The sequence below is a fragment of the Ornithorhynchus anatinus genome, chromosome 8 (genome assembly GCF_004115215.2).
Source record: "Ornithorhynchus anatinus isolate Pmale09 chromosome 8, mOrnAna1.pri.v4, whole genome shotgun sequence".
NCBI lineage: Eukaryota > Metazoa > Chordata > Mammalia > Monotremata > Ornithorhynchidae > Ornithorhynchus > Ornithorhynchus anatinus.
Window position 1 is genome coordinate 21459289 of NC_041735.1, and position 22772 is coordinate 21482060.

Here is a 22772-nt window from a genome sequence, read left to right on the forward strand (position 1 = left end):
CGAAACCCTCACTTGCTCCCTTTGCTCTTCCCCCTGCGACCCCAGCCCCATGCACTTATATATGTATATGTATATATATATATATATATATCTGTAATTTTATTTGCATCAGTGTCTGTCTCCCCCCCCACCTTTAGACTGTGAACTCATGGTGGGCAGGGATCGTCACTCTTGATTGTTGTACTTCCCCAAGAGCTTAGTACAGTGTTCTGCACACAGTAAGCGCTTAATAAATACAAGTGAATGATGATTGAAACCCTGGGGCTTGTGCACGCATGTGGGTATGTGTGTGTGCGCACACAAATGAAGCAGCGTGGCTCAGTGGAAAGAGCGTGGGCTTGGGAGTCAGAGGTCACGGGTTCTAATCCCGGCTCCTCTGCTAGACCTTGGACAAGTCGCTTAACTTCTCTGTGCCTCAGTGACCTCATCTGTCAAATGGGGATTAAAACTGTGAGCCCCACATGGGGCAACCTGATCACCTTGTATCAGCGCTTAGAACAGTGCTTTGCACATAGTAAGCACTTAACAAATACCACGATTTTTGAGAAGCAGCGTGGCTCAGTGGAAAGAGCCCGGGCTTGGGAGTCAGCGTTCATGGGTTCAAATCCCGGCTCTGCCACTTGTCAGCTGTGTGACTGTGGGCAAGGCACTTAACTTCTCTGTGCCTCAGTTCCCTCATCTGTAAAATGGGGGTTAAGACTGTGAGCCTCACGTGGGACAACCTGATTACCCTGTATCCACTCCAGCGCTTAGAACAGTGCTCTGCACATAGTAAGTGCTTAACAAATACCAACATTATTATTATAACTGCTTCTCTCCGCCAGTCACATGGCTGAAGTCCAGTGTGGGACAGGCAATCCAGCGCTTAGAACAGTGCTTTGCACACAGTAAGCACTTAACAAATGCCATTATGATTACTTTATAATGTCGATGTAAATATAACATCTATAATAAAAAGATATCATTCGTGTAGAGTTTTCATTGTACCAAAGCACTTTCACAGGAGTTACCTCACTTGGTTCACCCCACCTGAGAGAGGAGGCAGGCGTCACTATCCTCTTTTAACAGATGTGGCAACTGAGGCACAGGGAGGTTAAGTGACTGACCCAAAGTTACACAGCAGCTAGTAACAGAACTTGGGACTAGAATCTGGGTCTACTGACTCACAGATCTATTTTCTTCCCACTAGACCTGAATGTTCCTGATTTATACTTACAGGTGAAGCCTTTGGGAGTTGATACAGTTTAAGAACTTTACCGTAGTACAGGACTCGCGCTTGTTTATTGATCTCAGGTGAAGATCTCACCATCACTGTCAATGTTTCAAAATTAAAATATATATATGACAGCCGGTTTGGACAGAAGTAAACACTGGTTAATCCCATAAGGTAGATATTGTTAGCAGTTAATATTGCAGATTGCCATGGAATTACTTTTCACAAGTGTAGTCTTCCAAAAGCTTCATCCAGGATTATGCCTGGTAGGTGAATAAATACTGCTGATTGACTCATCGATTTTGTCGTTGTGGTCTTACGCTGTCGAGTCGTGTCCGACCCGTAGCGAGGCCATGGACACATCTCTCCCAGAACGCCCCACCTCCATCTGCAATCGTTCGGGTAGCGGATCCAGAGAGTTTTCGCGGTAAAAATACGCAAGTGGTTTACCGTTGCCTCCTTCCGTGCAGTAAACGAGTCTCCGCCCTCGACTCTCTCCCGTGCCGCTGCGGCCCAGCACGGGTGAGTTTTGACGTGTAGCCGATGGCCTTCCACTCGCTAGCCACTGCCCGAGCTGGAAATGGAAGGGGTAGGCCTCTGCTTGACTCTCCCTCCTGTAGTCGAGACCGCTAGAGTACTGGAAACTCTCCAGGTGCGACCCTGAGAGGGGCTGATTGATTTAGGGGTGAGAAAAAGGGTGCCATCAGCAACGGCCCTAGCTGGACCTAGGTATTCTCGAGTTCCCTGCAGGACAGTCCAACAGAGCCCTTTACCAAAATGCCAACGGAAAGATCGTAATCGGCCCCTCTAGACTGAGCTCCCTATTGGCAGGAAACGTGTCTAACTCATATCATGCTCTCTCGATGGCTTAATATAGTGCTCTGCACACAGTAAGGGCTCAGTAAATACCATCGATTGTCTGTGTCAAGGCTCGTGTGCAAATAGACGGTCCCCTACCAGCCTGGACTGTCTTTTTAAGTACCTTGGAACTACGATTCCTCCTAATGGGTGTTTCTTCTTGCCTCGTCGCTAATGAATTCATGATCTGGGAATAGATGATTATATTCTCGGGCAAAAATGTAGATGTGGAAACCTGAATCGGTCCTAATTAGACTAAGTTTCTGACTATATTAGGCCTTCATTCCTGCCTAAATGGAGACACTAACACACACAGCGGATCCCCCGTTTGGCCAATCTCCAGTCAGGCCCCCAGGCCAAGACCAGCTCCCCTTTTATAAACACCCACCCCCCCATTCATTCATTCATTCAATAGTATTTATTGAGCGCTTACTATGTGCAGAGCACTGTACGAAGCGCTTGCAATGTACAAATCGGCAACAGATAGAGACAGTCCCTGCCCTTTGAACCCATTCTCCCTGGCACAGTCTAGAGGGTCAGGAAAGGCAAACCTTTGCCCCTTTTGGTTTAACTGCTTTTTGGAATTTGTTAAGCACTAAGTGCCCCTTTGGGTTTTATTGTTTTATGGAATTTAGGCACTTACTAAGTGCCCCTCTGGGTTTTATTGTTTTATGGAATTTAGGCACTTACTAAGTGCCTGGCACCATACAAAGCACCAGGGTAAAGACAAGCTGTTCAGGTCAGACAAGGTCCCGGTCCCACATGGGGCTCAGTCTTAATCCCCATTTTACAGGGGAGGAAACTGAGGCCCAGAGAAGTAAAGTGCCTTGCTCAAGGAAACCCAGAAGTGGCGGAGGCGGAATTAGAACTCACGTCCTTCTGACTCCCAGGCCCGTGCTATCTCCCCTGGGCCACGCCGCTTCTTACTGGTCGATCGATTCTCACAGACGAATGACAGAGCAGGGTATTCGGCAGGTACCCTGTAAATACCGGGACGACTACCATCACTAACCAGCCCTTCCCTGAGGCCAACCAGGGGTCGGAATAAGTCAGAGAAGCCACAGGGCTCCTTCCCCTTGCACGCTCCCGGAGTCACAGGCAGGACGGCTGGGCCACGCTCCTCGTCAGCATCAAATACATTTATTTCACTTTTATGGAGTACAAGAACAGTGAGCACAGACGCGTATACACCACTGAGCACTGAACGGAGGAGAGGGCACAGGGAGAAAGGCAGAGGAGAAGGGCGTTAGTGAAGGAACAGTAGAGCATTGCAGTTGGTTGGTAAGGTGCTTTTGAAAAAATAATTATTTTTAGGGTTGTTATTCATGCACTTGCAGGCCAGTCTTGGAATGTGCTTGCAGAATTCAGTATAAACAGGCACTGGCGTCTCCCACCACCCTCAAAATGAAAGGATCTAGAGAGAAAGAAAAAGAGGAAATCAAGGAGAGAGAGAGATGGAAGAAATGCAAGAAAAAGAGGAAAAGAAAGAGAACAAGGGAAAAGCATTGGGAACAAAAAGGAGATAAGTGTCTACGTTCTCCCTGGGCATAGGTCTCTGCTTTTACCCAGAATTGCCCCTCCCCATTAGCCTCCCCCCCTTAGTGCCGGGCCTCTGTTCCCTCATCCTCGGGAGCTGGAAGGGCTCCCTTTCCTGGGCAAGGGAGTTCTGAGCTGGGCACGAACTTTGGGGGCTGCCCCCCTCTAAGATCTCGTGGGACTCACGCGGGGGAAACCGCCGAGGGGCTTTAGGGCTCCCCGTGTTCACGGTGGAGCAACGACCGCGTCAGGCATCGAGAGTCTGGTGAAAGCCCCAGAGGCAGGAAGAAGGGCAGCCGAGGGGAGGTGTTGGATGGAGGACAAATCTCACTTTCTGGGTATAAATCATCCTCCCCGGGCAGGAGCCAAAGCCGAATGGCATCAGCCCCAGGTTTCTTGCTCCCTCAAGGAGGGAGGGCTTCGGCCCAGCGCCCTGTGAGGAAGAGGAGGACCAGAGCCTGCTCCCGTCGTCCCTTCCCGGTGCCGGTTGGGTTACTGAGAGAGTTGCTCCCATTCTGAGGGAACACACCCCGCCCCGGCCAACCTCCCCCGGGCTTTCCCTCCATTAACACAGCGAGAGGCCCCTCGTGGCCTTTAGGTGGAAGGCCAGGGCCGGTTTTAAAAGCTTCAGAGTTTCTTAAAACTCCCACCTGGGCCTGGGCTCCTTTTGCCGCAGCCATCCTGGCTGGCACCGAGGAGGGGGTTGGTTGGGAGGAGCCGGCCGAAGCCCCCGAGGTTGGGCAAAGGGGGATGAGAGCCACCACTCTAGGTAGAGGGTCCCGACCCGGGCACCAAGGTGAGCCAATGACCAGCAGGGCTGTAGGGAAGCAAACATGGGGGGCGGGGACAGGGCAGGGAGCTGAAAAGAACGAGGATCCAAGGGAGCCGCTGGTCCTGGGGGAGATAGGGGGCCCCAGGCAGGGCTAGCGTGGCCCGTGGGGGCCCGTCGGCAGAATTCTGCTCCCTGATCGGCCGCCGAGGAAGGAGAGACTCTGCGAGAACTCAAGACGGGATGGGCGAGCCTTAAATCCACTCCTCCCTCCATTCCCAAGCACAAACCAAGCCCAAAGCTCAAGGCTTTGGTGTGAAGGCATCTTTGACTGGCACGTGTGAACCCTGATAAGGTCTCTGCTGGCCCCCCCTCCTTCTGGCCCCCACCCCCCGCCCCCCCCACCCGCTAATTCCCGAACCCTCCCCCCGCCTCACCACTGACCAACCAAGTACAAACACCACACACTGTATCACTACTCCGACCCCATCGGGGACCGGGACGGAAACCGGCTTGCAGCCTGAACCCTGTCCTCGTGGGGACGGGGATCTCAGTGGGATCTAGGAACCTCAGAATTACATCAACCACGGTCAACCAAATAGAATTTTTAAATGTCTGCATCATACTTACCAGCACTGTTTAGTTTAATATCGTTTTGTCCTGTTATATATAATATACATAACTTAAAAGCACATCCGAATAAGCCCCCTACAGGCTGCATCTTTATAATGGGAAACCATAGACACACAGTATTCGTTCTTTTTTTGCGGGGGGAGGGGGCGCTCGTTCTTTTTGGGGGAGGGTGGGCTGGGTGGGGGGGGGGAAACACACGACACTCTCGTTTTTTCTCGTTTCAAGCTTGAGTCATCTGGGATGACCTTCAGCAGAACAGCGAAACGGGCTGGGGGAACAGAGAGGACAGAATGGGGCAAAGGGAACAGACAAACCGGAACAAAATCTGCATGGCGGTGGGAGGGGAGGCGGACTCAGATGGGGACTGAGCCATGCAGCCCAAGGTAAGACCACCGAAAAAAAACATAGACAGAACCAAAAAGAACAAACCACAACCCAAAATCCCAAACCAATCGATCAGCACAGAAAATAATTCAGTGGGTCTCTCTCCTTTCCTATGTGGGAATTTTTTTCTCTCTCTGTCTTTCTTTTTGTAACGTTTGATTTTGCTTGTTGCTGCTACTCGGTTTGCTTTGTGGCAACCCATTCTCCTGGTCGTTCCAGTGTGTGACACACGTTGGAAAGGAATGAATGAATTGCGGGTCCCTTAACTACGACATGCAGAACCGGCGACTTTATCGTACCGCTACGGCAGTAGGGTGGCCTGGCTTGCTTTGAGGGGGTTTTCTGGCTAATCCCATCACTCTGTTCATTTGTCTGCAAAGGCGAAAGTTGGTGGTTGGTTGGCTTGCTTTGCTGTTGGTTTATTAATTCTTCTCCAGCTCTGGCAGCAGTGTAAGGATGCATTTTGTTTCCTGTATATATATATATATCTATATATATCTATATATATATCTGCTTTTCCTTTTTTAGTCTCTCATCCGTGACTAACGTCGCAGCCGGGGTCGTCTGTGTCTAGTTGAGGAATCCAGCGTCAAGCCCCTTTTCTTCATCGTTCTCCCAGTTGGGTTTGAACATCTCAGCCCGGAGGTCAAGATTCCTGCTGAGGCAGACAGGTTGGGAGGAGGAAGAGGAGGAGGCGAGGGTGGAGGAGGTGAAGCAGAAGGAGGTGGAAGGGTCGGGGGGAGGGGGTGAGGAAGAGAAGAAGGAAAAGGAGGCAGAAGAGGAGGAGGAAAGAGGTTGAGGGAGGGGAGGGGAAAGGAAAAAGGTAAACACAGGAGACATGAAGGCTTCTGAAGAGTCTCCAGAGGCCCCCAAGGAAGACAGGATGGAAAGTGCTTGGCTGGAATTTTCCCTTGTGAGTCGAATTTCGGACGGTCACTTGACCGAGGGTTGGCCGCAAAATCGAGCACGTTCTTCTCGGGGGAGGAAAATGGTCCCCCGTTGAGACTGTGAGCTCGTCATTGGGCAGGGATTGTCTCTATCTGTTGCCGGATTGTACATTCCAAGCGCTTAGTACAGTGCTCTGCACATAGTAAGCGCTCAATAAATACTATTGAATGAATGAATGAATGACTCTCTGCCATCCCAGACGGAGTCAGAGGAGACCACAGGGTTGGGGCACAAAGCGCAGTTACTGAGACTGGCCAGCCACCTGGGGAAGGGATGGGAGGGATGCGCAGGGGACCCGTGACCACAGGGCTGGACCAAGAAAGCAAGAAGGACCCCGGAGGGAGTAGGTGGTGCTTCTGCCTGGTGCTCCCTGAAATTGTTGGGCGAATTCGTGAAGCGCTCCATATTTTTCCTTGACTGGCTCCTTTTAATCATCCCCCGCTCCCAGCCCCACAGCACTTATGTACATATCTGTAATTTTATACATTGACATTACTGTCTCCCCCTCTAGACTGTAAAGTCGCTGTGGGCAGGGAACGTGTCCATCATATTGTTGTATTCTCCCAATCGCTTAGTACAGTGAGCACTCAATAAATAGGATAGACTGGAAAGGGTCGGCGGAGGTCCTGGAGACGAAGACTCATATGAAACCGAGGCATGGAGGGTGGTCGTCCCCCTGGCTGGAAGCTGAGGACCCGTGGAGAGAGGCGCAAGGTAGGAGTTCGACGGCCAGGCCTCAGCGGGAGAGATACCCTCTCCTGGCGACGTGGACGGTGCACGCAGTTCAGCCGCAATGCACGAAAAAGACAAGGCATTCGGGTGGGAAGAGTCAGGAGGGGAGGGAGATCTGTCAGCCAAGGGCACTGGGGCGGGGAGGAGAGTGGGCAGAGGCTAGCAAGATATTTGCAGGGCCGGGGGGAGAAGGGTGGGAGAAAGGACGGTCCGAAAGGTGGAGGATGAAAAGAGGCATAGACCCTGAGCACAGGAAGGAGAGGGCGAGGAGGGGAAGGAGAGGGGAGGAGTAGGGGAGAGGGAGGGAAGTGGGGGGGATGAGGAGGGAGGGAGCAAAGGGTAGAGAAGCCAGGGCACCGGGGCAGGGGAGAGGCAGGGGGAAGGCTGGGGATGAAAGGCTAGAAACAGGTTGAATTTGGTCTGGAACTTGTCGGGGGACCGAGGAGGGGGAGGATGGTAAGAACTGCAGAAGGGATTGCTGTCGGCACATCTGGAAAGATTTGAAGCGGGGGAGATGAAGGAGGAGGATGTGGATCTAGGGGGTTGGGGGCAGTCGGGTGTACGAATGGCGGGAGGTAAGTGGGGGCGTGGAGGGTCAGGTTGGGAGCGAAGGCCAAGGTGCCTGTATTTCACACCGGAGGTGGGGCAAGAGGAGCTGCTCCCCACTGAGGTTACCTGAGGCTTCTTGTCCCTTTCCTCTGGAGATGGATCTGTTTCTCTGTAGACTACAGCTTTGGTTACCAGCATGTCAGGGTGCTGGAGTTTTGCCTCTTTGATGGCCAGAGCCAGCGCCTGTTAACGATAATAATAAAAATAGTAACTGTTGTATTTGTGAAGCGTTTATTACGTGTCAAGCTCTGTACTAAGCGCAGGAGTGGATACAAACAAGCAAATCGGGCCCGACACAGTCCCTGTCCCACGTGGGGCTCACAGTCTCAATCCCCATTTTACAGATGAGGGAACTGAGACCCAGAGAAGCGAAGTGATTCACCCAAGGTCACACAGCAGACAAGTGGCGGAGCTGGGATTAGAATCCATGACCTTCTGACTCCCAGGCCCGTGCTCTATCCACTAAGCCTCGCCCCTTCTAGATGTTTGCGAATCTAGCTCGGTCCCCAGGGCCGGCCACGGGGCTGTCGGGATGGTCATCGGCCTGCGGGACTCGGAACGGAGGATCTGAGTTCCCACTGGGCCCCAGCCCATGGGCACAGCCCCTCAGCTTCTGCCAGGTGGTTCCAAGCCCTGGGACCACCGCTGAGAGCATGTGTGTCTGGTTCATTGTGGGCAGGGAATGTGTCCGTTTATTGTTGTACCGTATTCTCCCAAGCGCTTACGACAGTGCTCTGCACACAGTAAGTGCTCAATAAATGCGACTGAATGAATGAAAGGCCAGTGGGAGACCTACAGTCCCAGCTGCTTGAGCTGTACAAAGGCGGCCTCCACCCCTTATGTGGTCACCTATCAAGTTTGCGGGGCCCAGCGCCGTCTTCTCTTTTGCCTCTTTCTCAGTGAAGCTTTTACTCAAAAATCGCCATTCCTTTCTTGAGGGCAGTACACCGCGCTGATCCAGTCTCGGCAACTGACTTTCGGTTCTCAGCCGGGATGTGGCGCTTTGTTTCACTGCGTCCTTAAAACATCCCTTCTGCCCTTCTGGCTTTCGTTTTCCCCATTTCAGCTCTCCAAACGGCAGTCGTCTGGGTCACCCCCTCTCATTCACTCTCCCACATCCCAAGCGCTTAGTACAGTGCTTTGCAGAGAGTAAGCGCTCAATAAATACAATTGATTGGTCCCGCTCAGAGCAGCTGTGTTGAGGCAAGCATCCCTTCAGGGCTAGGAGACTGACTCCATTCCAGGACTTTATTGTATGGGATCTGGGACTGAGTCCGTTCCTCTCCGTGGCTAGGTTCCCCACCCCCAGTGACCTGGGGCAATGTCTGCTTCCGTCCATCCGTCTGTGAGCTGTCTACCCCGCTGCCAAGCTTGGGGTCTCTGACCAGGGACAGGGGAAGGGTGACCCTGACCCTCCATCCAACCTTGATTCCTGCACGACTAATCTCCATCCAGGTTCCTGAGAGCAGTAGGAGGGCGGAAGGAGGTGGTCACTGACCTAATCCGCTGGCCTCACGGGTAGCGGGATGATGTGTGGTCCCGTGAGATGGTAAGCTCCTCGGGAGCAGGGATCGTGTCTGCCAATTTTACTGCACTCTCTCAGTGTTTAGTACAGAGCTCTGCACCCAGTGAGCGGCTCGAGAAACGCCACCGATTGAGCGATCAATCCCACGGGCAGCCGGGAGGTAAATTTCTTGACTCCCAAGGCCATGGATTACCAGCCCCTACCCACCCGAACTACCCCGACAAAGCCGGGGTGAACCGCGGCCAGCAGGGAGCCGGGCGTCCCGGCCGTCCACCGAAACACGACAGTGCACAGACAGCCGCAAGAGGCCAAGGCCAGACCTCCCATACCTGGTCTTGGTCGACATCTTCATCTCCTGTGATGATGATCCGCTTCTCTATCCTTGTCTCGGAGAATCCTCCTTTCACAGTCTAGGGCGGGAGGTTCAGAGAATGAGGCGAGATGCCGTCCACCCCGAACCCAGGCAGCCCTGGTGATGCGGGGGCCCGTGCTAGGGTGAAGACTACACTCTCTGGCGTCCCTGTTGGATTATGTCCATCTCTGTAATTTCTTTATATTAATATCTGTCTCCTCGTGTAGACTGTAAGCTCAATGTGGGCAGGGAATGCATCTGTTTCTTGTTGTGCTCTCCCAAGCATTTAGTACACTGCTCCACACACAGTGAGTACTCAATAAATACGACTGAATGAATGAACTAACGAGTCTCCGCTCAGGGTCATATGCTCTCCTTTCCCTGGACCAGATATCCTGGGGGGGGGGGGGGGGGGGGGGGAGAGCGCGCAGCTGCTTCTGTGTGGCATGGAGAAGGAAGGAGCAGGAGAAAGGTGGACCGAGCTGGCCCCCTCCCAGGCTGAAGCTACATTTCCCGGTGGCAGAGACCCCAAGGTGATGCCGAGACTCACTTTGGTGACGTGGGTAGTGGTAGAAGTGGAGAGGGTTTCCGCTGTGGCTCCGTAGGTGCTGGTGAGAACATCTTTCCCGATGATCTGCAGAGGGACCAGACCATCGTGTCATTGCGGCGTGGGGAGATAAGGCTCTGGGCCCCAGTGGCCCTCCAGGCCTTGGGCTGAGCCTGCCCGCAGCCTACATGGCTCACGCCGGCTCCACTCCCGCCCACCCGCCTTCCCCGATAACCTGGCTCCTTCCCTTGGGATGGAGGCAGACGGGGGAACGGTGGATCGTCCCAGCCCCTCAGGGATAGGAGAGAGTGGGACGGGAGGGACAGAGAAGAAGCCGGGACCTCCCCCGGTAGACAACCATTCTGCAGAGCCAACAGATGCCCGCGGTGAACAGCAAAATGCCAACCTGACCCCCGGATGGCTAAAGCCTCATCTGGGAGAGAGGGGAATGGGAGCAATCCTTTCTGGGAAAGAATTCTGGTTTGGGCCCAAGCCGTGTGTAAATCCCGTGGTCGGGACGGGGGAGGTGGGCACAGCACACAGAACGGAATCTGGGGAGAAAATCTCAGAGCTGAAGGAGATGGGGGAATCAGCTGGAGTTAAGCACTTTGGGAGCCAATCCCAAGGCTGGTCACCTCTGAGGGGCTCATTTTAGACCGTCCCCAACCCCCGGCGGGGCCCCCGGCCTCTCAGAGCCGAGGCGGGGAGGGATTTCTGACTCACCGGAGAGAGAGAACGGATGTCCGTCATAACAGCTTGGGAGCCCGGGGCCATGGCTGTCGCTCCCTTCCCAGGCTTGAGGCTATGATCCTAGAGAAAAGTACCACTCGGGCATGAATCAGAGACAATTCCAGGCCCATCTCCCTCAGGAAGTAAGGGCCAGAGGGGGCGGCCTGGGCTGTCTGAGTTTATCAGAAGGGCACCGGCTAGATTAAGCCCGTAGAAAGGGGCGGAGGGCATGGAAATCAAGGTCCAATGCCGTCAAGATGTGGGGGTTTGTTTGTTTTTTATGGCTTTTGTTAAGCGCTTACTATTTGCCAGGCACTGTACTAACTGCTGGGGAAGGCACAAGTTAATGAGGTTACACGCAGTACCTGCCCCACGGTCTTAATCCCTATTTTAAAGATGAGGTAATGGAGGCAGAGAAGTTAAATGACTTCCTCAAGGCCACGCAGCAGACAAGTGGCGGAGCGTGGATTAGAACCAGGTTCTTCCGACTCCAAGACCCAAGCTTTCCCCACTAGTCCACACCGCTTCTCAACAGTGGTATATTTTGTTGCCAAAAGGCCACCAGAAGGGGATGCCTGGGTCCTTTGGTCCTCAATGAAGGTGGGTGGGGGTGATGGGGAGGAAGTAGGGCCACTAAAGCATGGGTACCATGGCCAGGAAAGAAGAGACCAGGCTTCTGCCCACTCCAGCACTCAAAACTAGCCCAGCTTTGCAAATGGCTTCTCCACTTAAGGCAAAAATAGCTCAATTAGGGAAGGTAGAGAATGTGATTTTGATCTGTTCATTCCCAGAGGCCCTTGGTAATTAGACTTGGAAAAGGAGGTACATTGAAAGCTCCTCGACAGCAAGGAAAGTATCTTATTCTATTGTTCTCGCCCAAAAGCTTAATACAGTACTCGGTACACAGTAAGTGCTCAATAAATATATGTTTGATTGCTTACTGGCAGACTCCACCAACCTCCCCAAGCCCCCTGACACACACACGCCCACGCACGCAGTCAATCCAAAGAAGATCTAAAAGATGAGGAGGGCCCTCTTCCCCGCTAACTTACCAAAGCAGCTGATATAGTTTCTGTGGTAACAGTGTGTGAACTAATCATTTCTTTCCCAATCCCATCAACCTGCGGCAGAGGAGAGATAAGGAGGAGTCAGTGGGGTGAAAGGCTACGGGTCTGCTTGTTTCCAGGTTGGGACCGGAAGCCCCTCGGGGGGCGGGAGCCATGTTTTTCACTTCTACTGTACTCCCTCAAGTGCCTCATCCAGTGCTCTGCACACTGGAGGCACCGCTCAAGTGATGATGGCCAGGAAAAATCCATCCCAAATCCCCTCCTCCCAAGGACAGAAAAATCCATCCCAAATCCCCTCCTCCCAAGGACATGGGACGTCTCTTACTCTGAGGGAAAGGCCTGTTAGTGGAAGGCATGTGAGGTCAGATAGGAAGCCTGGTTCTCAGGAAAATGCTTCCTTTAGTTCATCGAAGAGCAGGATATCCGGTCTCTATAGACCAGAATCTGTTGGTCACTTATCGTGGCTTGTCTGTTCTCTGACACATCCCAGAGTTGATCCGTGTAATAACGTGATAACCCACTTGCTACGCTGGGATCGTTCCGAGTGCAGTCGCCTGACCCGAATGGCCCAACGAACAGAACCATGAACTCAGAAGCTGGTATGCCTACCTTCGGTTATGCATGAATCCCAGTTTTCCGGGCCTAAAACTTTGGCTTAGTCCAATTCACTTGGGTAACGGGAAGCTCTCTGTTCTTAAATCTGGACTTCCCAACTTCAGGTGGGTAATCTGGCCTCAGTTTGTATAAATGTGACACATTTGCTTTCCTGAAAATGTGGTGCTAAAAATAACTTATTCTGGTAGACTTTTCAAAGAAGTCAGGGTGCTTTCATATTTCTAGTCTCATTTTTTTTTACGGCATTAAGTGCATACCATGTGCCAGGCTCTGTACTAAGTGCTGGGGGAGATAAAAGTTTGAACTGTTTGAACACAGTCCCTGTCCCATATGGGGCTCACAGTCTTAATCCCCATTTTACAGATGAGGTAACTGAGGCATAGAAAAGTGATGTGACTCGCCCAAGGTCAAAAGCAAACAACTGGCAGAGCCGGGATTGGAACCCAGGTCTTCTGACCCTCAAGCTCGGGCTGTATCGGCTAGGCCACACTGCTTCTCAAGGCATCCCGGTGAGGCGGGACGGGAGGATTGGCAGAGGGTCGAGCCACAGAGTTGCCAAGCATGTCGACAGCCGAGGGAAGCCTGGGTCCACCAGGATACAATGGCAGGTGTGGGGGGGGGGGGGGGGGGGGAATGGAGACTGACCGTAGGGTGAGATGTGACAGGAGTTGGGGATGCCATGCGAGGAATCCAACCTGAGGTCCTCCACTAACTTATACCGCCCTCACCACGCTAGCTTCCCAAGAGGCCCGGGAGAAGGGATGGGTCACCTGGGCCATATCCACGTTGGTGACTCTCGCCTGCGCCTTGGACTCCGAATCCAGTTTCTTCCTGACGGCGAAGGAGCTGACGGTCACCGTTTCCGATTTCACAGACTGCGGAACAGGGAGAGGTGGGCCTCAGTGGTTGGCACGAGGCGGGGCTCCCCCTGAGGGCCTCCGCCTGGCATCGCTTGGCAAAGTTTCAGCTCCCTCAGGACTGCAACCAAGCTGGGCACTCTTCATCGTCCCTATTGGGCAGGGGGCCGGGGGAGGCTGTGATAGCCCCCCTTCATTGGGAGTGGCGGTGGTGGGCGGGGAGGGAGTTGGGCGCAAAAACTTTCCATGGGGAGGGCACATGGTTACGATCTTCCAGGCTAGAAGCCTCCCGCCCCCTCCACCTCCCGTCCTGGAGGAAATGTGCCCCCAGCACCAAGGTCTGTCCAGGGAAGCCCCTCGGATGGTCCAATGGGCTCAGGGATTCCAAGGGAAAACAGCTTGGGTCTGCCCTTCCTATTCCCCCTCCTCCAAGGGCTAGGGTCTCCTGGAACTGTTAGCGGCCAGACCCCAGACCCCATGGGCCTCAGGAAGGGACACCCTCCGGCAAAGCACTGCAAAGGACCGGCTGTGTGTATTTTCCAAGGATGGCACCAAAGCAGAATGGCGCAGGGCTGACCTGATAACCCAGGGATGTCCTGCTGCGCTTTGAGGAGGAAACGCAGGCCGGGCCAAGGGGACCGTAGGTAGGCATCCCCTGCCCAGATTCCTCTCCTCTCCCTGGACTAACGATGTGGCAAATGGCTACGACATGTCCAGAGGGTGGTGGGATGGAGAGGGACCAGGACATCTTCAAGTTTCTCTTTTCAGCCCTTCCCCTGTCTTGCTCCTTAATGATGTGCCAGACATCTCGGGGCCCTGGAAGCTCAATGGGGAGGGCCGATATCCCAAAAGGCACCTGGCCTACAGGAGCAGGGGGTCTGGCTTGGCTCCAGAGTCCTCTCTGGCTTCAAGGTCACACAGAAGGGGGCGGCTTCCGCTGAGATGCTCAGAGCGCCAGGGCTCGGCAATCCCGATGGCACAGCAGACGCATCCACCCCCCCCCCGATTTTGGGTTGGGGAAGTGGGGGGATGGACGGGCCAGGAAGGTCATGGTCAGGGCCCATTAGCGGGCCGGTGGGACCCGGAGCGAGGAGCTCCAGGGATATTCTGAAGGCAATCCCGCTGCCCATGTTCCCGGTAGGTCACGTTTCCTGTCCCCGGGATTGGAATCCCTTGGGCCCTGACCCGCTTTCTGTTGCCAGTGATTGGAGATGGGGCAAGGGGTGGAAGGAGAAAAAGGGTACTCTCCTCTCCTTTGATGGTCAAATGTTTCCGGGGCTCCAAGCTTCCCAGGGCCAGTAGGGGAAACAGCCTCCTTAAACTTGAAGATCCCAACATCCCGCTCGGCGGAGAACGCTTGGAGGCCTGGAAAGCCCGGTCCTTGGGGGAGAGCAGGGGAAAATCGTTCCCGGGCACCGCGATCCTGGGGCAGGCCCCTGGGGCTCTGTGCCAGCTGTGAAGAAATGCCACGGAGGCCCCGAAGGCTTTAGCCAGCTCCCAGCCCCGAGAAATTCAGTTTTCTCCTTTGGCCTGCCTGTGCAGTTATCTGGGCAAATGGGTTGGGGACCTGAACACATCCCTACCCTCTCTTCCCACCACCAGAGAACCCCCCGCAACGGTGGCATCCCCGCCCTCCCCGCCCCCCGCGATATCATCACCCCCCCACCGAGTCCGAGTCTCCAACCCTGGGCCAACTGGCCCCAGGACCTTCCGCATGCCACAGATTACTTGGTTGATCTCATGCTGCGCCGAGACGACTTTCGATAGAGCAAACTTATCCCCCTCCCGTTCCCATCATGCTCAGGCGGGTGATGGAAGAGGATGGGGACATACAAATACCACAGAGTTAAAAGTCCACGAATATGGGGTTAATAAAAAAAAAAATCATCACGATAAACACACTTAACAGAACATCATGCATGTGAGGGAGTTGGACGTGGCCATGCAACACGGAGGATGAAGACCTAGTGGGCCAGTTATTCCCAGGCGGTGGAGGAGGATGGGAGTGGGGCTGCCCAGAGGGCGATAGCCTCCCCCTCCCCCTCCAGGGACCCTCGGAGCATGCGGTGCCAAGCAGTAGGTCAGAGGACGAGGTGAGACACGGGGAAGGGCCCCAGGCAGGATGGGCCCGTGTTTGTGGCTCTCGATTGTACCTCAAAGTGGGGCATTTCGAGGGCTGCGTGGGTCAACCCATCTGGGGCTTCCCAGGCTGCCCTGATCTCCTCATCCCGGCCAGGAGCCGCCTTGTCCAGGTCCTGGGAGAAGCCCGGCCCCTCGGCTTCCGAGTCGCTCCTGTCTCGATCTAGCTCGGGCAGGCTGCGGGAGAAGTCCTCGCAGGCCGAGCCGGGGTAGTCCCCGATCACCGTGAAGTCCACCTCCGCCTCCAGGCTGGACGTGGAGCTGACCGTGATGCTGGAACACTTGCGTTCTATGGCCAGGTGGTTGTCTTTCAGGAAGACCGAGTCCCTCTCCTGCTCCTGGTCCTCGTCCCCAGGGTCGCTCTCTGGGGCCCGGGGCCGGGGCGGCTTCACTACCTCCTCTGAGCCCTCCCTCAGCCCGGCTCTCTGCACCGCCGGCCGGAAGGAGAGAGGGGGGCGGGGGAGGGGATCGAAGACAGAGACAGAGAAAGAAATCGGGTTGGTGATTAGATGACCAAGAGGAAGAGGGGTCCGGGTCTCCGAAATCTGGGAGACCGGACGTCGGAAAATACCACGAGAAAGGTTTCTTGAAACCGTCTTTCCACGAAGAAAACAGAAACCTTTGGAGCGGCGGGTATGTTTCTTGCCTTCGGGACCTGGTTGGTCGGGCTCTGATGCTGAATTGACTACTAAATTGAGTGGGGCCCGGCCACAAGACCCAGTGCCCGACCCCGGGGCCTCTGAGCTCATGGAAAGCAGCACGGCAGCTCGGACTCCGATCTTGCTCGTTAAGGTAGGCGTCCAAAATGAGAAAAAGCGATAGGGAGGGAGCTGGCGGGGGGTGAGGGAGCGGGGCGAGAGAGGAAGAGGGGAGAGGAGGAGGAAGAGGAAGAGGCCAGAACCAGAGTAGCACTGGCTCCTCAGAGAGAGGAGAAGCACAGAAGCTCGTCAATTGCACTGAGCCCCTGACGGTGGGTTTACAGTGACTGGTCCGGACCAGCCGCCCCGTGGGGCCTCGTCTGAACGCCTCGGGCGAAGGTGCCCGTCACCCATTCACCAACTGGGGCCCGGCGGGGAGCTTCTGCCCAGTCTCCGCTCCCAAGCCGGCCGAAAGCCAACGGGCTCGAGTCACCGGCCCCAGCGGCCCAGCCGGTGTTTGCCTGTGGGGCGGAAGCACAAGTTCCATCAGTGTAATTGACAGCGGCGGCAGTGGGAAAACCTCCATACATACCTCTCAACTGGCCTGTCACACACTAAACTCCACGCTACGTCCGGGGACCTAACGGCCGACGCACACCCGACAGCTGGCCTCTCTCTGAAAGCGGAATTTGCTTTGGGCCCGCTCGTCCTCGAAGAGTGCAAATACTCTGGGCTAGGAAAGGGAGCACCAGGCATCTCCCTCCCAAGTTTCCTTATGACCGGCTGGAAAGACCCTCCCCACACCACCCCGTCTCCCGGCCCTTGGGGCCGGCGCCTCGGCTGCCCGTTCCTACTGGGTTGAGAGGTATGAGAAGCCGAGTTCCAAGCAAGTCACCAGCGGGCGGCTGGGAGAGGCGAGGCCCGGAGGGGAGGCGAAGACCGGAGGGGAGGCGAGGACCAGAAGGGAGGCAAGAGCTGGATGGGAAGTGCGGGCCCGGCCCTGGGCCGGCGGAGGAGACGCAGAAGCAGTGGGAGCTTAGAAGCAGTGAGGAAATAGCTCTGAGAGACCTGGGAAGCAAAAGAGCCGGCAGACGTGGCGCTCCCTTCCCTCGGGGTGACCGTCCCTGCCGACGGGCCAGAGAAGTCCTTTTCTTCCCAAATGGGCTCTTGAGATTTGCTCTGAATCAGAGAGAAACGTTAGTCTTAAGGAGCAGAAGGGAATCCTACCCGGAAGCGAAACTCAAGTTGTGCGGAAGGGAGAGGGGGCCCCGCCCAGGAACGGCCAGCTCGCCGGAGGCGGGAGGGCGGGAGAGAGTGGAGGGGCTGGAGGGGCGGGCGACAGGGGCAGGAGGTGACCACGCGCGACAGGCGAGGGAAAGCGAGGGGGCCCTGCTGTGGCGGAGGCTACTCTGGAGACCAGGCCAAGCCCTGGCTCCTCCTTGGGCCTGGGGGCTGGGGCAGCTGCCATTCTCTAGGCCAAACCAGCAAGGAGTCGCGTGACCAAAAGCAGATGAACCCCCAGGTCGGCCAACTGGCCTTCGGCAGATGGATGGGCCCGGCTTTCACACGCACCGAGGAACAAACGAAAAATCGGGGAGGCAGAGAGAGATGGCTTCCCCTGGTGGTTCCCGGAGGCGGGGGGGGGAGGGGGGTCACAGGAGAGTGAAACAGCGGTGAGCCATGCGTTCAGCCTTCCGGCGGCCGCGGGGCCGGGAGGCGTCCGTTTGCCGAATTACCCCGGCTTCCGCCAGCGTGATCTCGCAGCCAGAGTCGGGGGAGGCGAGTTCTGGATCCTCTTCCCTGTCCCGTTCCGCGGAATTGTCGTCATCCTCCTCCTTCGGGGACTCGGCTCCCGCCGGCGGTCCGACAGCGGCTCCCGGACAGACAGCCACAGCTCCGCCGATCGGCCCCGTTCCCAGGTGCCCTGACGTTCCGGGGTCCGGGGTATCTCCGCGGGCCGGCTGCTGCCTGGAGAAGCCCTGCTCCGAAATCCGGGCCCCGGACCACGCCTCGCCCTGAGCCAGGCACGGGTGGTCGGAGGCGTAGATCTCGCCCCCGCGCTCAAATATCTTAATTTTATTGGCCACTGATGTCTTGCTGATGTCTTCCAGGGAACCCTCTTGGCCTCCCGCACGGAACGGCAGGGCCCGGCCAGGCGCTTCCGGGATCATCTGGGGGCCCCCTGCTGTGGCCCACCGGGGCTGCTTTGGCACCACTCTTCGTTTCCCGTCAGTGACACACGCTCCCCTTTCCCCTTCCGATCCTGAGGTGCTGGTCCGTGGCGGTTTCTCCTCTGGCTCCTGCCTTCCTTTCGGAGGGCGGACACACTTCAAAAATTCGACGGGCTCTTCTTCGGACCGGGCTCCCTCTCTGGGTCGGCCCTGTGCTCCAGATGGCCCCGAGTGTCGGTGATCCTCTTCTACAGCTCCTGGGCTCTGGGGTGATGCTGGGAAAGTCAGAGCAGAGGGCTTCAGTTCGATCCCTTCCATCTGAAGGAACATTTTCGAGCCCTCGGTGTCTTCCGCTTCTACCCTCCCTGCTTCTACAGCCCGACCCGGTCCTCTCTCCTTGGGCTTGTGTAGCGGGGACCACTTCCGCACGGCCTCAACTGAGCCACCGGCTCTCTGACCTGATCCCCGGGGAAGTCCGATGTCGCTTCCTTCAGCCGGGTGGCCATCCTGAAGCCCTTCCACGAAACCATCTGCAGAAGGGCCTCTCCATAGGCCCTTTGCCTCTCCTGATCCTTCATCTGTTGGGCTGGTAAGCTCTCCTCCTCCTCTTCCTAATCTTGTGGGACAGCTTTCTCCCTCCTGGGCATTGCTGGGGCTTGAGCTCCGTCTCTTCCTCATGTGCTCAAAAATGACTTGGGATCCATCGAATCCTCTACCTGGACCAGCAGGCTCCTCCTTTCCGGGGGATTCATCTTTCCGCTCTCGAAGGGGCCCAGTGGATACCCGTTGGTCTATGAAACTAAGTTTGGAGACTGTCCTTGGTTGGCCCGAATGCTCTTCTTTGGATTCCCGAGCTCCACGTTCGGGCCGCCACGACACCGCCCCTTTCTCCTGTGGGAGAGGAGGTGGTGGGGGTGGTCCCAGACCCCCTCTGTCTTTCTCCAGAAAGCTGAAGGAGAAGAAGTTACTTTCTGCAGCAGAAGAATCAGCCTCACCCCTCGCATCCTCTCTGGCCTTCACACCGACTGAGTCCAAGGAGGAATTTTTCAGTCTCTCCTGGCCCAAGGGGAGAAACGTAGATCCGAGTTCCTCTGGCGGAGTTTCGGGAGACTCCTGAAGCGACTCTGACCCAGAACAGGGACGTTTCGGTCTTCCACAGGCTTGGAAATCTTCAATCTCTTTCCTTAGCTCGGTCAGGCCCTCAACCTGGCCCGCGGAAGCCCTCCGCTCACTGAAAGTAGCGTCTTCCTTCCCGACCGACGGCTGGGTCTCCCGGGCTCTCTCCCCAGCCCCGGCTTCTGCCTGAGAGAGGGTCTTGTCTTCACCTTTCCTGCCATCTGCTTCAGATTCCCACATGCACTCAAAATCCTCTGGGCTCGCGATCACCCTCCCTCTATGCTGGCTTTCTGCTTTTCCTACCAGCTCCTCCGTCGCTACTTCGACTTTGAACTTGTCCACCCGAATGTCCACCTTAGAGAAGCTCCCGAGGGGGACGTCATCTTTAGTCCCCGGTACCGGCTCCTCCACCTGGCTGGTGTTCGTGTCTTTAAGAGGGAACTCTTCTGGCCTAGAGCATTCTCTCTCTATAAGTACCCAATGCTCTGATCCCTGCATTTCAATTGGAGCAAGAAGAGTTAGCATGAAACTTCAGGCAGATAACTCAAGAAAAGAGCTTTTTTTAAAAAAAAGTGAAAGGAGGGGGATGGAGACCTTGCTTAAAGCTGCGTGGCCTAGTGGAAAGTGCTTCTCAAGGTGTTGTACCCCTGCGCGCATATTCACTTAGAGTACACTTAACAGGGAAAATGTTCCGCTCTAGAAACCCAGTAGGTATTCAAGTCAAATTAGTAAGCAAACAGATTTCCCTCATCCTTCTCTACTAAAGGAAACACTTGGGGTTTGCCGAAGGGGCCGAGGCCCAGTATTCCCTGGACGACGCCTTTAGCGGTATCAGCGCCCCCGGGTGAAAAGCCATAGATCATGCCGACTCCTCGGGTTATCTGGACCGGGGAATTATGTTTATGAATTCTCGGGTGGGAGACGATCCTTAAGCCAAATCTTTCAGTTTTCCAAACCTTGGGTGGGCTCCCTATTCAAACTAGCTTCCTCAGGCGTCACTTTCTTTGGTGTCTCTGCTCCCTCACCCTGCAAGCAATTCCCTCTTCTCAAATACATTCCATAATATTACTGCCTCCACTTTTTTTCATGTTGGAGATCATGTCTGTATTATCGGGATCGGGTTCTGCAACTTCCTCCCACAGCCCCCAACCCTGCCCCAACACACACGTACAAAAAGACACCTCCGCCAAACCCCAGATGACCCGCTAGCCCAGCTGGTGGCTTGAGAAACAGCGTGGCCTAATGCTGGCAGTCAGAAGGACCTGGGTTCTAATCCCAGCTCTGCCACTTGTCTGCTGTGGGCAAGGCATTTAACTCCTCTGGGCCTCAGTTCCCTTATCTGTAAAATGGTGATTAAGGCTGTGAGCCCCATGGGGGACATGGACTGTGTCCAACCTAACTACTTTGTATCTACCCCAGCGCTCAGAACATTGCCTGGCACGTAGTAGCTCTTAACAAATACTTACACCCTTGGGTCCTCATTTCTAAATTCATAAGTATACACCCCCCAACCCAGCCATAGCACTTATGTGCAGATCTTTAAACTTTCTTGCTTTCCCCTTCCTGTGCTTACCAAATTCCCTAAAGATCAAACAAACAAAAAAAAACCCCACCATGCTTGGATCTGAAATGGATAAGTAGGCAAGATTTGGGGATTACAGATTGGGAATCTGCCCTGCAGAACCAGGACGGACCCTGGAGGAATCCATCACGAACCCCTCTTCTAGCCGGGAGGAGAGCGAGGCATCTCAGAGCAGCCAACCTGGACTCCTGTAGCCCACTCCCTTCTCCAACAAATGAACTCGCCTGGCACGGGGCGGGTGAAGCAAAGCCTTCCAATACATTCGGCTCGTTCCTCCCACCACATTCTCCCCGGCAAGTGGGGCGCTTTGGGTCGGGATGCAGAAGCACTGATGTGGGAGGTTGGAGGCGGGCTGGAAAATGAGGCGTGAAGGATGGTTGTCAATCAGGTCCAATACATGAGGATCTAGCCGGGACTGACAGCGTAGAAGTGGAAACACCTGGGATAATGTGCCACTTATTTCACCCCCGCCTCAGCAGCATAGCATTTATGTCCATCTCTGTAAATTTCTAGTCATTTCGGTCTCCCCCTCTAGATTGTAAGCTTGTTGTGGGTAGGGATCCTGTCTACCAACTTTGTATTGTGTTCTTCCAAGCGCTTAGTATAGTGCTCTGCACACAGTAAGGGCTCAAATAAATATACCACTGATTCACTGACTCACACGCTTCTTCATTCCTAAGCTCACAGGTACACGCTCCCCACACAGCCATAGCATCTACGTGCAGCTCTTTAAACATGGTCACTTCCCCCTACCTGTAATTTATTTTAGTGCTTCTCCCCGCTCTGTCAGATTGCAAACTCCTTGAGGGACAGGGACAGGGTCTATGAACTCTATTGTATCTTCCCAAGGGATCAATATGAGCTCCACACAGCGCAGACACTCAGTAAATACTACTGATTGATAGATGTGGGATGGGAACTGTGTCTGACCTGATGATCTTGTCTCTAGTCCAGCGTTTAGCACAGAGTAAGGGCAGAACAAATACCACCTTATTGTGACTGCTTGACTGAAAAAAGGGCGACAAGGACTACGACAGAGTCTGTAGGGGCTTCCAAAGTTGCCAGCCTTCCAGAGAACAGGATTGGAAGCTAAAGGTAAACTTGATGGACTGGAGAGGAAGTCTGAACTCTGACATCCTTAGGAGGGGCCTGATCAGCCAACAAGGACCTGGACTGGAAGTCATCTTGAACCCACCATTGCCAGAAGTAAGCTCCTTGGGGGCAGGGAATGCCATCGTATTGCACTTTCCCACATACTTAGGACAGAGCCTTGCACATGGTAAGCGATGGACTGATTGACTACTGGACTGAGGATGCCCTTGCTTTCCTACGGAAAAAAAAATGGTCCAAAATTCCCCCGGCCCCTGGTTCAGGGCTAAGTGCCTCTCTTAGAGGCTGCTTCCCAGATACTTCGAGGCACCCCAGGGTGACTCCAGGGACCAAGGTGCTCTCCGGGCCCATTCCGCCTTCGGGGAGGATGGAGAAGGACAAATCAGGACCAATTAAAAATGCAGAGAGGGAGGGGGAGAAACAGTTCCCAGAAATATCCTCCCATTCCAGGCCTCGGGAATCCCCACAGGCCAAGTGGCTTCACAGAGAGCTTGGGGAGCTTCCCTGAGCTCCTGACAAAATGTCCAGAGAGACCTCCCAGTCTTATCCACCCTTCTGACCCCCACCCCCCCAGATGGGCCAAACTTGGGGAAAGGGAAAATCTCGGGGGATGCCTTGATTCACCTTTTTGTATCTTATGAG

The 22772-nt window shown here is 54.9% G+C and overlaps 1 protein-coding gene across 1 annotated transcript in view; it reads right to left on the minus strand.

The window, feature by feature from the left end:
* Positions 1-3189: 3189 nt before the first annotated feature.
* The window catches only part of EPB41L1 (erythrocyte membrane protein band 4.1 like 1), a 113616-nt gene continuing 94033 nt past the window's right edge, over positions 3190-22772 (minus strand). The window contains 8 exon segments of the mRNA XM_039912984.1: positions 3190-3485; positions 7749-7865; positions 9537-9617; positions 10110-10193; positions 10830-10916; positions 11888-11956; positions 13288-13392; positions 15528-15938. Coding sequence (XP_039768918.1) covers positions 3471-3485; positions 7749-7865; positions 9537-9617; positions 10110-10193; positions 10830-10916; positions 11888-11956; positions 13288-13392; positions 15528-15938 — 969 coding nt within the window. The 3' untranslated portion in view covers positions 3190-3470.